This window comes from Theropithecus gelada, chromosome 4 (assembly GCF_003255815.1).
Source record: "Theropithecus gelada isolate Dixy chromosome 4, Tgel_1.0, whole genome shotgun sequence".
NCBI lineage: Eukaryota > Metazoa > Chordata > Mammalia > Primates > Cercopithecidae > Theropithecus > Theropithecus gelada.
The window spans coordinates 14292351-14308217 of NC_037671.1; the positions used below are offsets into that span (position 1 = coordinate 14292351).

The 15867-nt window shown below is 41.0% G+C and overlaps 1 protein-coding gene across 1 annotated transcript in view; it reads right to left on the reverse strand.

Annotated features, from left to right (window-relative positions):
- The window catches only part of NEDD9 (neural precursor cell expressed, developmentally down-regulated 9), a 203048-nt gene that overhangs the window by 112928 nt on the left and 74253 nt on the right, over positions 1 to 15867 (reverse strand). Inside the window, exon 2 of the mRNA XM_025382551.1 lies at positions 12065 to 12228. Coding sequence (XP_025238336.1) covers positions 12065 to 12076 — 12 coding nt within the window. The 5' untranslated portion in view covers positions 12077 to 12228. The remainder of the gene's footprint in view (positions 1 to 12064; positions 12229 to 15867) is intronic.

The following is a 15867-nucleotide window of genomic DNA, read 5'->3' on the forward strand; positions in this document are numbered from 1 at the left end:
GTGAGTTCTCATGAGATCTGGTTGTTTGAGAGTGTGTAGCACTTCCCCCTTTGCTCTCTCCCTCTCCTGTTCCAGCCATATAGGATGTGCTGACTTCCCTTTTGTCTTCTGCCTTGATTCTAAGTTTCCTGAGGTCTCTGCAGCCATGTTTCCTGTAACGCCTGCAGAACTATGAGCCAATCAAACCTCTTTTCTTTATAAATTATCCAGTCTTAGGTAGTTCTTTATAGTGATGTGAGAACAAACTAATATACCAGTTTACATTCCTACCAACAGTATACAAGGGTTCCCTTTTCCCATATCCTCAACAACACTTGTTAGTGTTTTTGATGATAGCCAGCTGGGGTAAGATGATATCTCTTTATGGTTTTGATCTGCATATCCCTGATGATTAGTGATATGGTTTGGCTGTGTCCCCACCCAAATCTCATCTTGAAATGTAGCTCCCATAATTCCCACATGTTGTGAGAGGAACCTGGTGGGAGGTAATTGAATCATGGGGGCGGGTCTTTCCTGCACTGTTCTTGTGGCAGTGAATAAGTCTCACAAGATCTGATGGTTTTGTAAAGGGCAGTTCCCCTACACAAGCTCTCTTGCCTGCTGCTATGAAAGACGTGCCTTTGCTCCTCCTTTGCCTTCTGCATTGGTTGTGAGGCCTCCCCAGTCATGTGGAACCATGAGTCCATTAAACCTCTTTTTCTACATACATTACCCAGTCTTGGGTAGGTCTTTATTAGAAGTGAGAACAGACTAATACAATTAGTGATGTTGCACATCTTTATATGTACCTTTTGGCCATTTTGTATGTCTTCTTTTGACAAATGTCTATTCAGGTTCTCTGCCCGTTTTTTTTTAGCCAGGTTATGTTTCCTTGCTTTTATTGTATGAGTGCGTTATATTTTTCTGGCTATTAACCTATTATCAGATGAATGTTTTGCAAATATTTTCTCCCATTCTGTAGGGTGTGAGAAACTTCTTAAGAAGATAATGGTAAGCCCTTCCACTCACTTGAGGAGAGTAAATTTCAGATTTGTAGTGGACACTGGGGTCCAAGACCTGAGACCCACTTCAGGCTGAGTAGTCAATCATTCTGTCAGCTATGGAAGGGTTGGCACCTAGCAGCTCACTGCAGAGTCCCCTCTTGAGATTGTCCCCAGCTGAGGCACAGCATGCCTCCTCCCTGGGGTGGCCTGCTTGCAGTGACTGTCCAGGAAGGGGCATAAACTTCCAACTACCTTGCCTCAGTTCAGACAACATGGAAGGACATCCCAGCTTTGGAGGGCCTCTGTGACTTGGTGGGACCTTTATCCTGATTTCAGCTTCTTCCTCTGCCTAGTCCTGCTTCCTCTGCTGCTTTAACAGTTTCCCAAGAGCACTCTCCACAAACTTCCGGCATACCAATCTCCATCTCAAAATTTGCTTCTCTGGGAATGCAACCTGTGGTGTTCAATCAAATTGTCCCTGTAGATGCATTACACTCACATTAGGCATATGATGGACTGAATTGTGACCTCCATCCCAAATTCATGTTGAAACTTTAACACCCAGGAACTCTGAATGTGACTGTGTTTAGAGATAGGGTCTTCGCAGAAGTAATTAAGTTAAAATGAGGTGGGCCCTAATCCAGTATGACAGGAGTCCTTATAAGAAGAGGAGATGAGGGCACAGCCAAGCACAGGGAAGACCACATGGGGAAAAGACGAAGGTCTACAATCCAAGGAGAGAAGTTTCAGGAGAAATCAACCCTGCGGACACCTTATCTTGGACTTCCAGCCTCCAGAACTGTGAGAGAATAAATTTCTGTTGTTTAAGCCCCCATTCTGTGATACCTTGTCATGGCAGCCGAAGCGGATACAATAGGCGGATTTAGAGGTTCTTAATTTTGATCCTGATTCTTTCATTTTTATAGTTAAGGAACAACTCAGAAATCTGAACAGGTTAAATTCTCTTTTAAGTATAATGAAACAGGATGGTAATTCTCACTAGATAGTATTTCCATATTCTAGGGAATATGTCAGGATAATCATGTTTTTAGAGAGGTGATAAAGAGTATGCATTATCTCTCTTCATCACATCTCTCTGTTTACAGCATTTACCACAAACCTGGGGCAGATGTAAATACACGGTGTGGATCAGTACTTTGGACTTGCAGTGAACTTGTATTTAGTGGGAAAGAATGACAAAATTTTTCTTTCTCTTTTTTTTTTCTTTGAGACAGTCTTGCTGTATCACCCAGGCTGGAGTGCAGTGGCATGATCTGGGCTCACTGCAACCTTCACTTCCTGGGTTCAAGCCATTCTTCTGCCTCAGCCTCCAGAGTAGCTGGGATTAAAGGTGCACATCACCATGCTCGGCTAATTTTTGTATTTTTAATAGAGACAGGGTTTTGCCGTCTTGCCCAGGCTGGTCTCGAACTCCTGACCTCAGGTGATACCCCTGCCTTGGCCTCCCAAAGGGCTGGAATTACAGGCATGAGTCACCATGTCTGGCCTGAAATTTTTCAAATTCTGTCAGTCAACACTTTCTGGTCCTCTGCGAAGCAAGGATATGGTTTGGCCTTTTTTCTTTTTCTTTTCTTTTCTTTTTTTTTTTTTTTTAGACGAAGTTTCAGTCTTTTTGCCTAGGCTGGAGTGCAATGTCATGATCTCTGCTCACTGCAACCTCCACCTCCCGAATTCAAGTGATTCTTCTGCCTCAGCCTCCCGAGTAGTTGGGATTACAGGTGCACACCACTATACCTGGCTAATTTTTGTATTTTCAGTAGAGACGGGGTTCCACCATGTTGGCCAGGCTGGTCTTGAACTCCTGACCTCAGGTGATCCACCCACCTCAGCCTCCCAAAGAGCTGGGATTATAGGCATGAGCCACCACGCCCAGTCAATTTAGCTTTTTTTCTTTAGATAAACTGTAACATGCCATGTCTGGCTGCCGGCTTCCTGGCCTAATTCAAAGGTGAAAAAGCTTTGTAGTTTAATTTTTTTTTTTAGGTTTTCATTTTTTCTGAGCCAGCTCCTTTATCCTTTATTGTCTTCAGTGGAACATTGGTAAATGTTTAACTACCAGCTCTTTGAAAATGAAATAAAACAGAACCATCCTGGGAAAAGAATGCTGCAGGGTGCCAGCCTCTCTGCAGCCAAGGACAGCTCTCCAGGTGTGAGGAGACCTCTCTGCCTTCCTCCTCACACTGATATTAGTGCAGTTCCCTCAGGGCTTGCTTTTATTTGCTGAGGCTTCTTGTAACGGGATTAATTTTAAGAGTATTTATGAGTTTAGCGCAGGCTTCCCCAGTGAATTTTTCTGTCCATGCCCTCACTCATGATGTCTTCATTGTCACCTCTGGAACCAGAAAAATCACAGCTTAAGGTAGCTCAGGTGAGCAACCAAGTCTAGCCCCATCCAGATTCTCAAGGCCTGTTCTCCCACCAGGCCTTTCCTTATGCTCTGCATCTCTCATCTGCTCCTTCAATGATTTCTTTTAGCTGCACTGACTTGACTTTTTATGTGCTATAAAACTCAGGAAGCTTCTATTGAGGGCTTAGTAGGTGCCAAACACAATTCTGAGCAACATGCAAATTTAATCATCACAAGTCCTTCGAGGTAGGTACTATTCTCATTCTCATTTTGTAGCTGAAGAAACTGAGGCACAAAGAGGGTTAATAACTTGTTCAAGGCCCTATTACTTGATAGAGGCAGGACTGGGATTCAAACCAGGCAGTATGGCTTCCAGTCCATATTTTTCTTTTCTTTTCTTTTTATTTTGGAGACAGAGTCTTGCTTTGTCACCCAGGCTGGAGTGTAGTGGTGCAATCACAGCTCACTGCAGCCTCTGCCTCTGGGGTTCAAGCAATTCTCTTGCCTCAGCCTCCTGAGTAGCTGGGACTATAGGTGCACACCACTACACCCAGCTAATTTTCCTATTTTTAGTAGAGAAAGGGTTTCACCATCTTGGTCAGGCTGGTCTCGAACTCCTGACCTCAAATCATCTGCCCACCTTGACCTCCCAAGGTGCTGGGATTATAGGCATGAGCCACTGCACCCAGCCCCAATCCATATTTTTAACCAGCATCCTACCTGAAAAAGAGCAGTAGAAATATACATATGTGTAGTGTGAAGTGATGTGTGTGTGTGTGTGTGTATCTGTGTGTATGAAAAGTTAAATAAAGTTTAATAATGGGGAAAAATCACCCAGAAGTAATGGAATTAAAGACCTCAAAGGACCTTTTGACTCAACATACATAATTCTAAAGCAAATTAAAAATTTTAGGTGGTGAAATTATGTTTTTTAGGTCTAGAATTCCAAAAGTTGAGGCTCAGCATGTATTGGAAATACCATAGAGCTAATGTTAATTGCAGAGATACAGCTGGAATGAAATACTGACTTGCTTCAGGGAATGTTTTTTCTCCCTGTCTCTCTCTGTTTTGGTCTCAGTTTAGTAATGCTGGCTGAGTAGGTATAAAAAATGAGAAGAGAGACATTTTTTGTTTCACGATTCATAGAGAAATTGGTATTTGTATTGAATGGATTGAGGATTCACAAATAAATATAGTTTGTTCCAGTTTGGATTACTAATTTGGTTTGGTGGAAATCTCTGAAGTATCCAGTTCTGTGACAGACTTTTGCCATAGAATCTAGTACTAGGGAGGATTTTTAAGAGGTCATTACCTTGAACTTAAAACATCACAGTGAGTGGGCTATTGTCCAAGATGGCCAAATAGGAACAGCTTTGGTCTGCAGCTCCCAGCAAGATCGACACAGAAGATGGGTGATTTCTGCATTTCCAACTGAGGTACCTGGTTCATCTCACTGGGACTGGTTGGACAGTGGATGCAGCCCACGGAGGCCTGAAGCAGGGCAGGGCATCACCTCACCCAGGAAGCGCAAGGGGTCAGGGGATTCCCCTTTCTTAGCCAAGGGAAGCCGTGACAGACTGTACCTGGAGGAATGGTACACTCCTGACCAAATACTACACTTTTCCCACAGTCTTAGCAACTGGCAGGTCAGGAGATACTCTCCTGTGCTTGGCTCGGTGGGTCCCATACCCACGGAGCCTTGCTCACTGCTAGTGCAGCAGTCTGAGATCAACCTGTGACACTGCAGCTTGACAGTGGGAGGGGCATCCACCATTGCTGAGGCTTGAGTAAACAAAGTGTCAAAGTGTAAACAAAGAGGCCAGGAAATACAAACTGGGCAGAGCCCACCACAGCTCAGTAAGGCCTACTGCCTCTATAGATTCCATCTCTGGGAGCAGGGCATAGGAGAACAAAAGGCAGCAAACAGCTTCTGCAGACTTAAATGTCCCTGTCTGACAACTCTAAAGGAACAGTGGTTCTCTCAGCATGGCGTTCGAGCTCCAAAAATGGACAGACTGCCTCCTCAAGTGGGTCCCTGACCCCCGTGTAGCCTGACTGGGAAACACTTCCCAGTAGGGGCCAACAGTCACCTCAAATAGGTGGGTGCCTCTCTGGGACGAAGCTTCCAGTGGAAGGATCAGGCAGCAATATTTGCTGTTCCGTAGCCTCTGCTGGTGACACCCAGGCAAACAGGGTCTGGAGCTGACCTCCAGCAAACTCCAACAGACCTGCAGCTGAGGGGTCTGTAAGAAGGAAAACTAACAAACAGAAAAGAATAGCATCAACATCAACAAAAAGACATCCACACCAAAACCCCATCTGTAGGTCACCAACGTCAAAGACCAAAGGTAGATAAAACCACAAAGATGGGGAGAAACCAGAGCATAAAAGCAGAAAATTCCAAAAAACAGAGTGCCTCATCTCCTCCAAAGGATCGCAACTCCTTGCCAGCAAGGGAACAAAACTGGACAGAGAATAAGTTTGACTAGTTGACAGAAGCAGGCTTCAGAAGGTTGGTAATAACAAACTTCTCTAAGCTAAAGGAGCATGTTCTAACCCATTGCGAGGAAGCTAAAAACCTTGAAAAAAGGTTAGATTAATGGCTAACTAGAATAAACAGTATACAGAAGATCTTAAATGACCTGATGGAGCTGAAAACCACAGCATGAGAACTTTGTGACGCATGCACAAGATTCAATAGCCTATTTGATCAAGTGAAAGGAAGGATATCAGTGATTGAAGATCAAATTAATGAAATAAAGTGAGAAGACAAGATTAGAGAAAAAAGAATGAAAAGAAACAAACAAGGCCTCCAAGAAATATGACTATGTGAAAAGACCAAATATACATTTGATTGGTGTACCAGAAAGTGACGGGGAGAATGGAACCAAGTTAGAAAACACTCTTCAGGATATTATCCAGGATAACTTCCTGAACTTAGCAAGGCAGGCCAACATTCAAATTCAGGAAATACAGAGAACACCACAAAGATACTCCTCAAGAAGAGCAACCCCAAGACACATAATTGTCAGATTCACCAAGGTTGAAATGAAGGAAAAAATGTTAAGGGCAGCCAGAGAGAAAGGTCAGGTTACCCACAAAGGGAAGCCCATCAGACTAACAGTAGATCTCTTGGCAGAAACCCTACAAGCCAGAAGAGAGTGGGAGTCAATATTCAACATTCTTAAAGAAAAGAATTTTCAACCCAGAATCTCATATCCAGCCAAACTAAGCTTCATAAGTGAAGGAGAAATAAAATCCTTTATAGACAAGCAAATGCTGAGAGATTTTGTCACTACCAGGCCTGCCTTACAAGAAGAACTCCTGAAGGAAGCACTAAACATGGAAAGGAATAATTGGTACTAGCCACTGCAAAAACATGCCAAATGGTAAAGACCATTGACACTATGAAAAAACCGCATCAATTAACAGGAAAATAACCAGCTAACATCATAATGACAGGATCAAATTCACACATAACAATGTTAACTTTAAATGTGAATGGACTAAATGCCCCAATTAAAAGACACAGACTGGCAAATTGGATAAAGAGTCAAGACCCATCGATGTGCTGTATTCAGGAGAACCATTTCATGTGCAAAGACATACATAGGCTCAAAATAAAGGGATGGAGGAAGATCTACCAAGCAAATGGAAAGAAAAAAAAAAAAAAAAAAAGGCAGGGGTTTCAATTCTAGTCTCTGAAAAAACAGACTTTAAACCAACAAAGATCAAAAAGGACAAAGAAGGCCACTACATAATGATAAAGGGATCTATTCACCAAGAAGAGCTAGCTATCCTAAATATATATACACCCAACACAGGAGCACCCAGATTCATAAAGCAAGTCCTTAGAGACCTACAGAGACTTAGACTCTCATACAATAACAATGGGAGACTTTAACACCCCACTGTCAATATCAGACAGATCAACGAGACAGAAGGTTAACAAGGATATCCAGGACTTGAACTCAGCTCTGGACCAAGCGGACCTAATAGACGTCTACAGAACTGTACACCCCAAATCAACAGAATATACATTCTTCCAAGCACCACATCATGCTTATTGTAAAATTGACCACATAATTGGTAGTAAAACACTCCTCAGCAAATGTAAAAGAACAGAAATCACAACCAACCGTCTCTCAGACTACAGTACAATCAAATTAGAACTCAGGACTAACAAAGCCACTCAAAACTACACAACTACATGGAAGCTGAACAACCACTCCTGAATGACTGCTGGGTAAGTAACGAAATGAAGGCAGAAATGAAGATGTTCTTTGAAACCAATGAGAACAAAGACACAACATACCACAATCTCTGGGACACATTTAAAGCAGTGTAGAGGGAAATTTATATCACTAAATGCCCACAAGAGAAAGCAGGAAAGATCTAAAATCGACACTCCAACATCACAAAAGAACTAGGGAAGCAAGAGCAAGAAATTCAACAGCTAGCAGAAGGCAAGAAATAACTAAGATCAGAGCAGAACTGAAGGAGATAAAGACACAAGAAACCCTTCAAAAAAATCAATTAATTCAGGAGCTGGTTTTTTGAAAAGATCAACAAAATAAATAGACTGCTAGCAAGACTAATAAAGAAGAAAAGAGAGAAAAATCAAATAGACGCAATAAAAAATGATAAAGGGGATATCACCACCAATCCCACAGAAACACAAACTACCATCAGAGAATACTATAAACACCTCTGAAAAGATCAACAAAATAGATAGACTGCTAGTAAGACTAATAAAGAAGAAAAGAGAGAAGAATCAAATAGACACAATAAAAAATGGTAAAGGGTATATCACCACCAAACCCACAGAAATACAAACTACCACCAGAGAATACTGTAAACGCCTCTACACAAATAAACTAGAACATCTAGAAGAAATGGATAAATTCCTGGACACATACATCCAACCAAGACTATGCCAGGAAGAAGTTGAATCTCTGAATAGACCAATAACAGGCTCTTAAATTGAGGCAATAATTAATAGCCTACCAACCAAAAAAAGGCCAGGACCAGAAAGATTCACAGCCAAATTCTATCAGAGGTACAAAGAGGAGCTGGTACCATCCCTTCTGAAACTATTTCAATCAATAGAAAAAGGGGGAATCCTCCCTAACTCATTTTATAAGGCTAGCATCATCCTGATACCAAAGTCTGGTAGAGACACAACAAAAAAAGAGAATTTTAGGCCAATATCCCTGATGAACATTGATGTAAAAATCCTCAGTAAAATACTGGCAAACTGAATCCAGCAGCACATCAAAAAGTTTATCCACCATGATCAAGTCAGCTTCATCCCTGGGATGCAAGGCTGGTTCAACATATGCAAATCAATAAATGTAATCCATCACATAAATGGAGCCAATGACAAAAACCACATGATTATCTCAATAGATGCAGAAAAGCCCTTTGACAAAATTCAACAGCCCTTCATGCTAAAAACTCTCAATAAACTAGGTATTGATGGGATGTATCTCAAAATAATAAGAGCTATTTATGACAAACCCACAGCCAATATCATACTGAATGGGCAAAAACTGGAAGCATTCCCTTTGAAAACTGGCACAACACAAGGATGCCCTCTCTCATCACTCCTGTTCAACATAGTGTTGGAAGTTCTGGTTAGGGAAATCAGGTAAGAGAAAGAAATAAAGGGTATTCAATTAGGAAAAGAGGAATTGTCTCTGTTTGTGTATGACATGATTGTATATTTAGAAAACCTCAGCATCTCTGCCCAAAATCTCCTTAAGCTGATAAGTAACTTCAGCAATGTCTCAGGATACAAAATCAATGTGCAAAAATCACAAGCATTCCTATACACCAATAATAGACAAACAGAGCGCCAAATCATGAGTGAACTCCCATTCACAATTACCATAAAGAGAACAAAATACCTGGGAATTCAACTTACAAGGGATGTGAAGGACCTCTTCAAGGAGAACTACAAACCACTGCTCAACAAAATAAAAGAGGATACAAACAAATGGAAGAACATTCCATGCTCATGGATAGGAAGAATCAATGTCATGAAAATGGCCATTCTGCACAAGGTAATTTATAGATTCAATGCCATCCCCATCAAGCTACTACTGACTTTCTTCACAGAATTGGAAACAACTACTTTAAATTTCATATAGTATCAAAAAAGAGCCCGCATTGCCAAGACAATCCTAAGCAAAAAGAACAAAGCTGGAGGCATGATGCTACCTGACTTCAAACTATACTACAAGGCTATAGTAACCAAAACAGCATGGTACTGGTACCAAAACAGATATTTAAACCAGTGGAACAGAACAGAGGCCTCAGAAATAACAACATACATCTAAAACCATCTGATCTTTGACAAACCTGACAAAATGGAATATGGAAAGCAATATGGAAAGGATTCCCTATTTAATGAATTGTGCTGGGAAAACTGGCTAGTCGTATGTAGAAAGCAGAAAGCTGAAACTGGATCCCTTCCTTACACCATATACAAAAATTAACTCAGGATGGATTAAAGACTTAAACACCATAAAAACTCTAGAAGAAAACCTAGGCAATATCATTCAGAACATAGACGTGGGCAAAGACCACGACTGAAACACCAAAAGCAATGGGAACAAAAGCCAAAATAGACAAATGGGATCTAATTAAACTAAAGAGCTTCTGCACAGCAAAAGAAACTATCATCAGAGTGAACAGGCAACCTACAGAACGGGAGAAAATCTTTGCAGTCTACCCATCTGACAAAGGGCTAGTATCCAGAATCTACAAATAACTTAAACAAATTTACAAGAAATAAACAACCTCATCAAAAAGTGGGCAAAGGATATGAACAGACACTTCTCAAAAGAAGACATTTATGCAGCCAACAGACATGAAAAAATGCTCATCATCACTGGTCATCAGAGAAATGCAAATCAAAATGACAATGAGATACCTTTCACACCAGTTAGAATGGCGATCCTTAAAAAGTCAGGAAACAACAGATGCTGGAGAGGATATGGAGAAATAGGAATGCTTTTGCACTGTTGTTGGAAGTGTAAATTAGTTCAACCATTGTGGAAGACAGTGTGGGGATTCCTCAAGGATCTAGAACTAGAAATACCCAGTGATCCCATTACTGGGTATATACCCAAAGGATTATAAATCATGCTACTATAAAGACACATGCACACATATGTTTATTGCAGCACTCTTCACAATAGCAAAGACTTGGAGCCACCCCATATGTCCATCAATGATAGTCTGGATTAAGAAAATGTGGCACATATACACCATGGAATACTATACAGCCATAAAATTGGATGAGTTAATGTCCTTTGCAGGGACATGGATGAAGCTGGAAACCATCATTCTAAGCAAACTATCACAAGGACAGAAAACCAAACACCACATGTTCTCACTCATAGGTGGGAGTTGAACAACGAGAACACATGGACACAGGGCGGTCAATATCACACACCGGGGTCTGTTGGGGGGTGGGGACCTGGGGAAGAGATAGCATTAGGAGAAATACCTAATGTAAATGACAAGTTGTTGGGTGCAGCAAATTAACATGGTACATGTATAATTATGTAACCAATCTGCATGTTGTGCACATGTACCTTAGAACTTAAAGTATAATTTTAAAAAATCACTGTGATATGACAATCAAACTTGTATTTAATGCCTTCCAGGAAAATCTTTTTGTTGCTTGTCAAATTATTTAAAGAAAACATTTCTCGTTGTATTTAACTTGGAACCTTTCCCCAGAAAGGAGATGGGGCTGTCCTTGGCTTGATGTGGTGCCCGGAGCTTTTTCATTTGTATGCAGTTGATGGTTGATTCTCTGAGATACAGAAAACAGTTGATCAATCTCAACAGATAAGGGAATTCACCTTTTTTTTTTTTTTTTTGAGCACGAATTACTCTATGTGCATTTTCTCATTTCATCCTCTGAACAATCTTCCTGTCACCATTTTATAAACGCAGAAACAGAGATTCAAAAGGGTCAGGTGACTGGCTTAAGGTCAACTCTACTACTAAACAGAAAAGCAAGGACCACAACTCAGATTTTTGTGACCCTCATTGCCACTATGCCATGCGACGATGCCTACCTCCTTTAGAGGCCAACTAATAGGTAAAATTACACATCATTTCTTCTATGAATTTTCATAAAACCTTTAGAAAGCCTTGGTTAGATAGAAAAATTGATTATTTTAATCCTACACTTTACCCCAGGCCAAGTTGATTTTCTTGAGGAATGGCCGAACGGAAGTTGAATGGTTTAAAGGGGACTGGCAAACAGAGAAACAAGGCACCGAAGAACTGGCTATTTCCAAACCTGGGCGATCAGCTTCTGAATGAGTAGTTCAGTGGGTATAACTTCCAGGCTTGCTCAGGCACCATTATGCTAATTGGAATAATCAATCTGCATCCCAGAAGACTGCTTCCCCAGAGATTTCAGGATGGAAGAGGATGCCCTGTGGGCATCAGTGTATCCATGTAAAAAGTTCACCTAACAGAGCAAAATCTGGCAGTCTAAACTTAACAGTATTTTCCCCAAATGTTAGTTGCAGGTATGTATGACCAAAACAAAAACAAAAACAAAAACAAACCAAAAAAAAAAAAAACCAGCAAAAAACTCCCCACTATTTGTATTATTATTGCAGGGGCTGAGCAAACTGGAAAAAGGGGAATCACAAATTGTCTGTTTTTTTCTCTCAGTACTCACCCTTGTCCACATTTTCCCCCAAGGAATGTTGCAGCTCTGGATCTTGGAAAGGACAATTCCGACGTTTTACTCTTCCAACCAGTTTCTTCGTTTTCATAACTCTACTTGAAGAACACGTGATGTTTGCCAGTGTCTGACATTACAGACCTCACAGCTTACTGAATCTGAAAACAGGAGATAGAGATGGAAAGGTTGGTAAACTCTGAAAAAAATTGAGATGCTTTTCATCATTTAAGGATTGCATCAGAGCAGTTGGAAAAGCCAAATCCATAGTCTCGTGAATGGAATCCATCATCCATTCATTCATGCAATCAAAGGAAGCATTTATGGGGTTCTTACTGTGCTTTAGTTGGAACTTCAAAGATGCATAAACTATAGTAATGTCCTCAAGGATCCCACAGTCTCACTGAACAAACAAAAAAATGCTGCACAATAAAATGTTACATCATTTCGGGTCAAATGTGCAGTGGATCCAGTGGGGGCACAAAGGAAGAAGGTCAATCTTGAATGGAGTCTTGAGAGATGGGTAGATGTTTGCCAGGTGTTTTGTATGGATAGTAGAGGTGAGAGTGAAATTTCCTTGCCTGTAACCTACAGTTTTAGTCTTGTCATGGATTTCACTGATTGTTTTCTACTCTCCCATCCCTGTGGCCTCACCATCCCCCTTTAAACCAACTTAATATGTTACTGCTTTTATCATTTTGAAGCCACAAGATGTGCCTGACTCTACCTCTTACCAGCAGCTTGCGAAGGTCACTGGAGCCATATGCTTTTCTTCTTTCCAGAAAAGGAGAAAAACTAGTGTTTTGGAAATGTGGCTTTTAAATAGCTTAGATGCAAAGCCCAGAATTTGATTTTTTTGGGAAAAACATGGACTGGGCTTTCGGTGAGTTAGTACTGGCCAATTTTTCACTTCTCTTTCAACATCTTGCAGCTGGAAGGCTGTTTTGAGGTGGTGTGTGTGTGTGTATGTGTATGTATTTGTAGGTTATAGTTGGGATGTATATTCTTAGAAAAACCCTCATATTTAAACCACATAGGGCACATGAATATCTTTTTGAGAATTGGTAATGTGAATCTTTGTAAAAGGACGGTGTTTTCCTATCAAGAATAATGTAAGAAGTTGCTTTAAAAGGGGAAGCAGAAAAATAAGAATTGTGCCTGGCACATAATAGAAGCTCAGCAAACAATTTAATGAACCTATGCAGCTGCCCTTAGGAGGAAGTCTTCCTAGAACTCTTTTCCAAACAGGATAATTGGGAGTTGGTCTCCTTTCGCTTCTACCAGGATGGGAACAGCCTCCTGTAATTTCAGTTTGATAAACACAGTGTTTATAATCTTGGCTAGGAGGGGCAAAAAGGAATTTTCCTCTGAGGCACTTGCAGTGGCTAGGCAAGAGGACACGGGCCCATGACTCATTTGCTCTGCCTGAACCCATGTGTGGTTTCCCCAGTATCTTGGCCCCACACGGGGTGGAGAACCAGAAGGGAGAGTTACTGTGTTTCCAGCGCCCTGTCTATTGCTTCTTTAGGTACTCGCACCTCGAGGCATTTTAACTGCCCAAGGTGTCTGCGCTTGTAAGACACCTCTCAGAGCTGATTTGTCTATGGGGATACCATAAACTACAGTACCAGAAATTACATATATATACACACACACACACACGCGTCATTAATTCTTTACTGGGAAATATAACACACATATAGAAAACTGTATAAAATGAATGTATAGCTTAATAAATTGTCATAAATTTAACTGCCACGCAGGTCAAGACATAGAGTACTGCCAGGACTCCAGAAGCTTTCCAAGTGCCCTTTCCAATGTGACCTCTTTCTTTCTCATAAAGAGGTACTACCCTTATCCGCATGCACCGGGGACTCTGTGCTGGGCCTTGTGCTTTTGGGCTTCCGTCTCTCCTCCAGCCACGCACTTTCTGAAGGGGAAAGAGGTCTGTGGGACCAAGAGACCACGCCCACCTGAGACCCATGTCTCCCTTTCGAGACCGCGTGCCAAGGACCAGGACATTGGGACTTCCTGTTCAAATGATTCCAAACCTACTTCCTGGTCTTTGTGGGCTCATCTTTAAGTCCTTCCTGAGGGGAACATGGAAGCAGATATTTGTAAAAGGCCACGGGTGAAGTTTAGACTTGAGGGCTCAAGAGTGATATATATGAGCACCAAGGCCCTTGGGTTATGGGATGGAACAGGGCTGGGGCATGAGGTGGATGGCTGGATGTAGGGGAAGCTTCTTCCTGTGGCACATGTTCTAGCAGGAAGATCCAAGCAGTCCAAGAATTCTAAGATCCAACGTGGTTTCTCAGGTCACTATGAAGAGATATTTGTCCAAGTAGGAGGATGGGACATCTTTTATTTAACAGCTTGTCAGTTTAATTTATAATTTTACAATTTACAATTTTATAGTACAATACAATATTAGGCCCATAACATGCAGTTCTCCATCTGTACTTTTACCTTAAGCCCCACAAAAAAACTTTTTTATAATGCTCCAAGGAATCCTGTCAATTTATTATTTGGAAGAATGTCAGACATTGATCCTTTGTTTTAAACTCATGATAAGAATCAGATAATATGTACTTTGAAGTCATGTCAAAGGAAAAGAATAATTCCATATGACATATATTGCAGATTTTTATTTGTATATAAGCAAAGCAGTGTCTAAAGTATATTTATATGTCCTCAATTACTGAATGTGCCAGTTTTCTGTTGAGGGTAGGCCTGCCCACAGGTGACTATCCGGACTCTTCTGGTCATTCCCTCCTTAGTTTTCTCTGTGCTTTACTATGTCACTTGGCACTCCTATACAATAAAGTGACTTCCCCTGTTTTTAAACTTTGGGTAAATGGATCACAGCATAAGTTCTTTTGTGTAGGCTTCTCCCACTCAGCATTATGTTTGAGCAATACATCTATGTTATTGCCTGTAGCTGTAGTTTGTAATTTGCATTGCTGTATGGTATTCCACTGTATGGATATGCCAGCATTTTTCCATCCTATTAATAATGTTCACGGACAATTGTGTTGTTTCCAGTACTAGCCCATTATGAATAATAATGCTACGCAGATCTTTATCTGTTTCTGTTGTGTTTATATGGAATTGCTGGATGATAGGTTTCTGTCCATCCCTCCCTGCCTTCCTTGTTTCTTTGTGTTGTCCAGGCTGCCTCAAGGGATTCTCTTTCCTCAGCCTCCTGAGTAGCTGGGACTACAGGCTCATAGCACCTTGCCCGCTTTGTTTTCAGCTTTAACAGAAAATACCAAACTGTTTCCAAAGTGGTTGTATCAATTGATATTCTCATCAACAAGGTATAATAGCTCCCGTTGCTTCTGACAATATTTAGTATATATTTTTTAAATGTTGACCATTTTGTACTAGGAATAATAGTAGTGTGTCACCACCCCTGTAAAATATTTATGTTTTTTTTCTCCATTATTTGTACATGAAGATACTGAAGTGATGGTAACTTAGAGTTTCAAGTTGACTGCTAATAATATTAGTAGATGTATAGAATAGTAATATCAATAATATTTATAATAATATCCATAGCTTTTATTTGAAATATGGCAGCTAAAGGAAGACTGGTAGTCTTAGAAGATTACAGTAATAAAATCCAAGATGTAAACAGAGTCAGCCCATACAGCATTTTAAAATAACAGAGAAATGAGCAGACTGACCCAGGGATACATCGACACGCCACTAGGAAGGCAGCTGGTACCAACCTCATCCTTTCACAGGGGTGTGTGTCCCCAGAGCATGCTCTGAGAGTTGTGGCAGCACTGAGCACA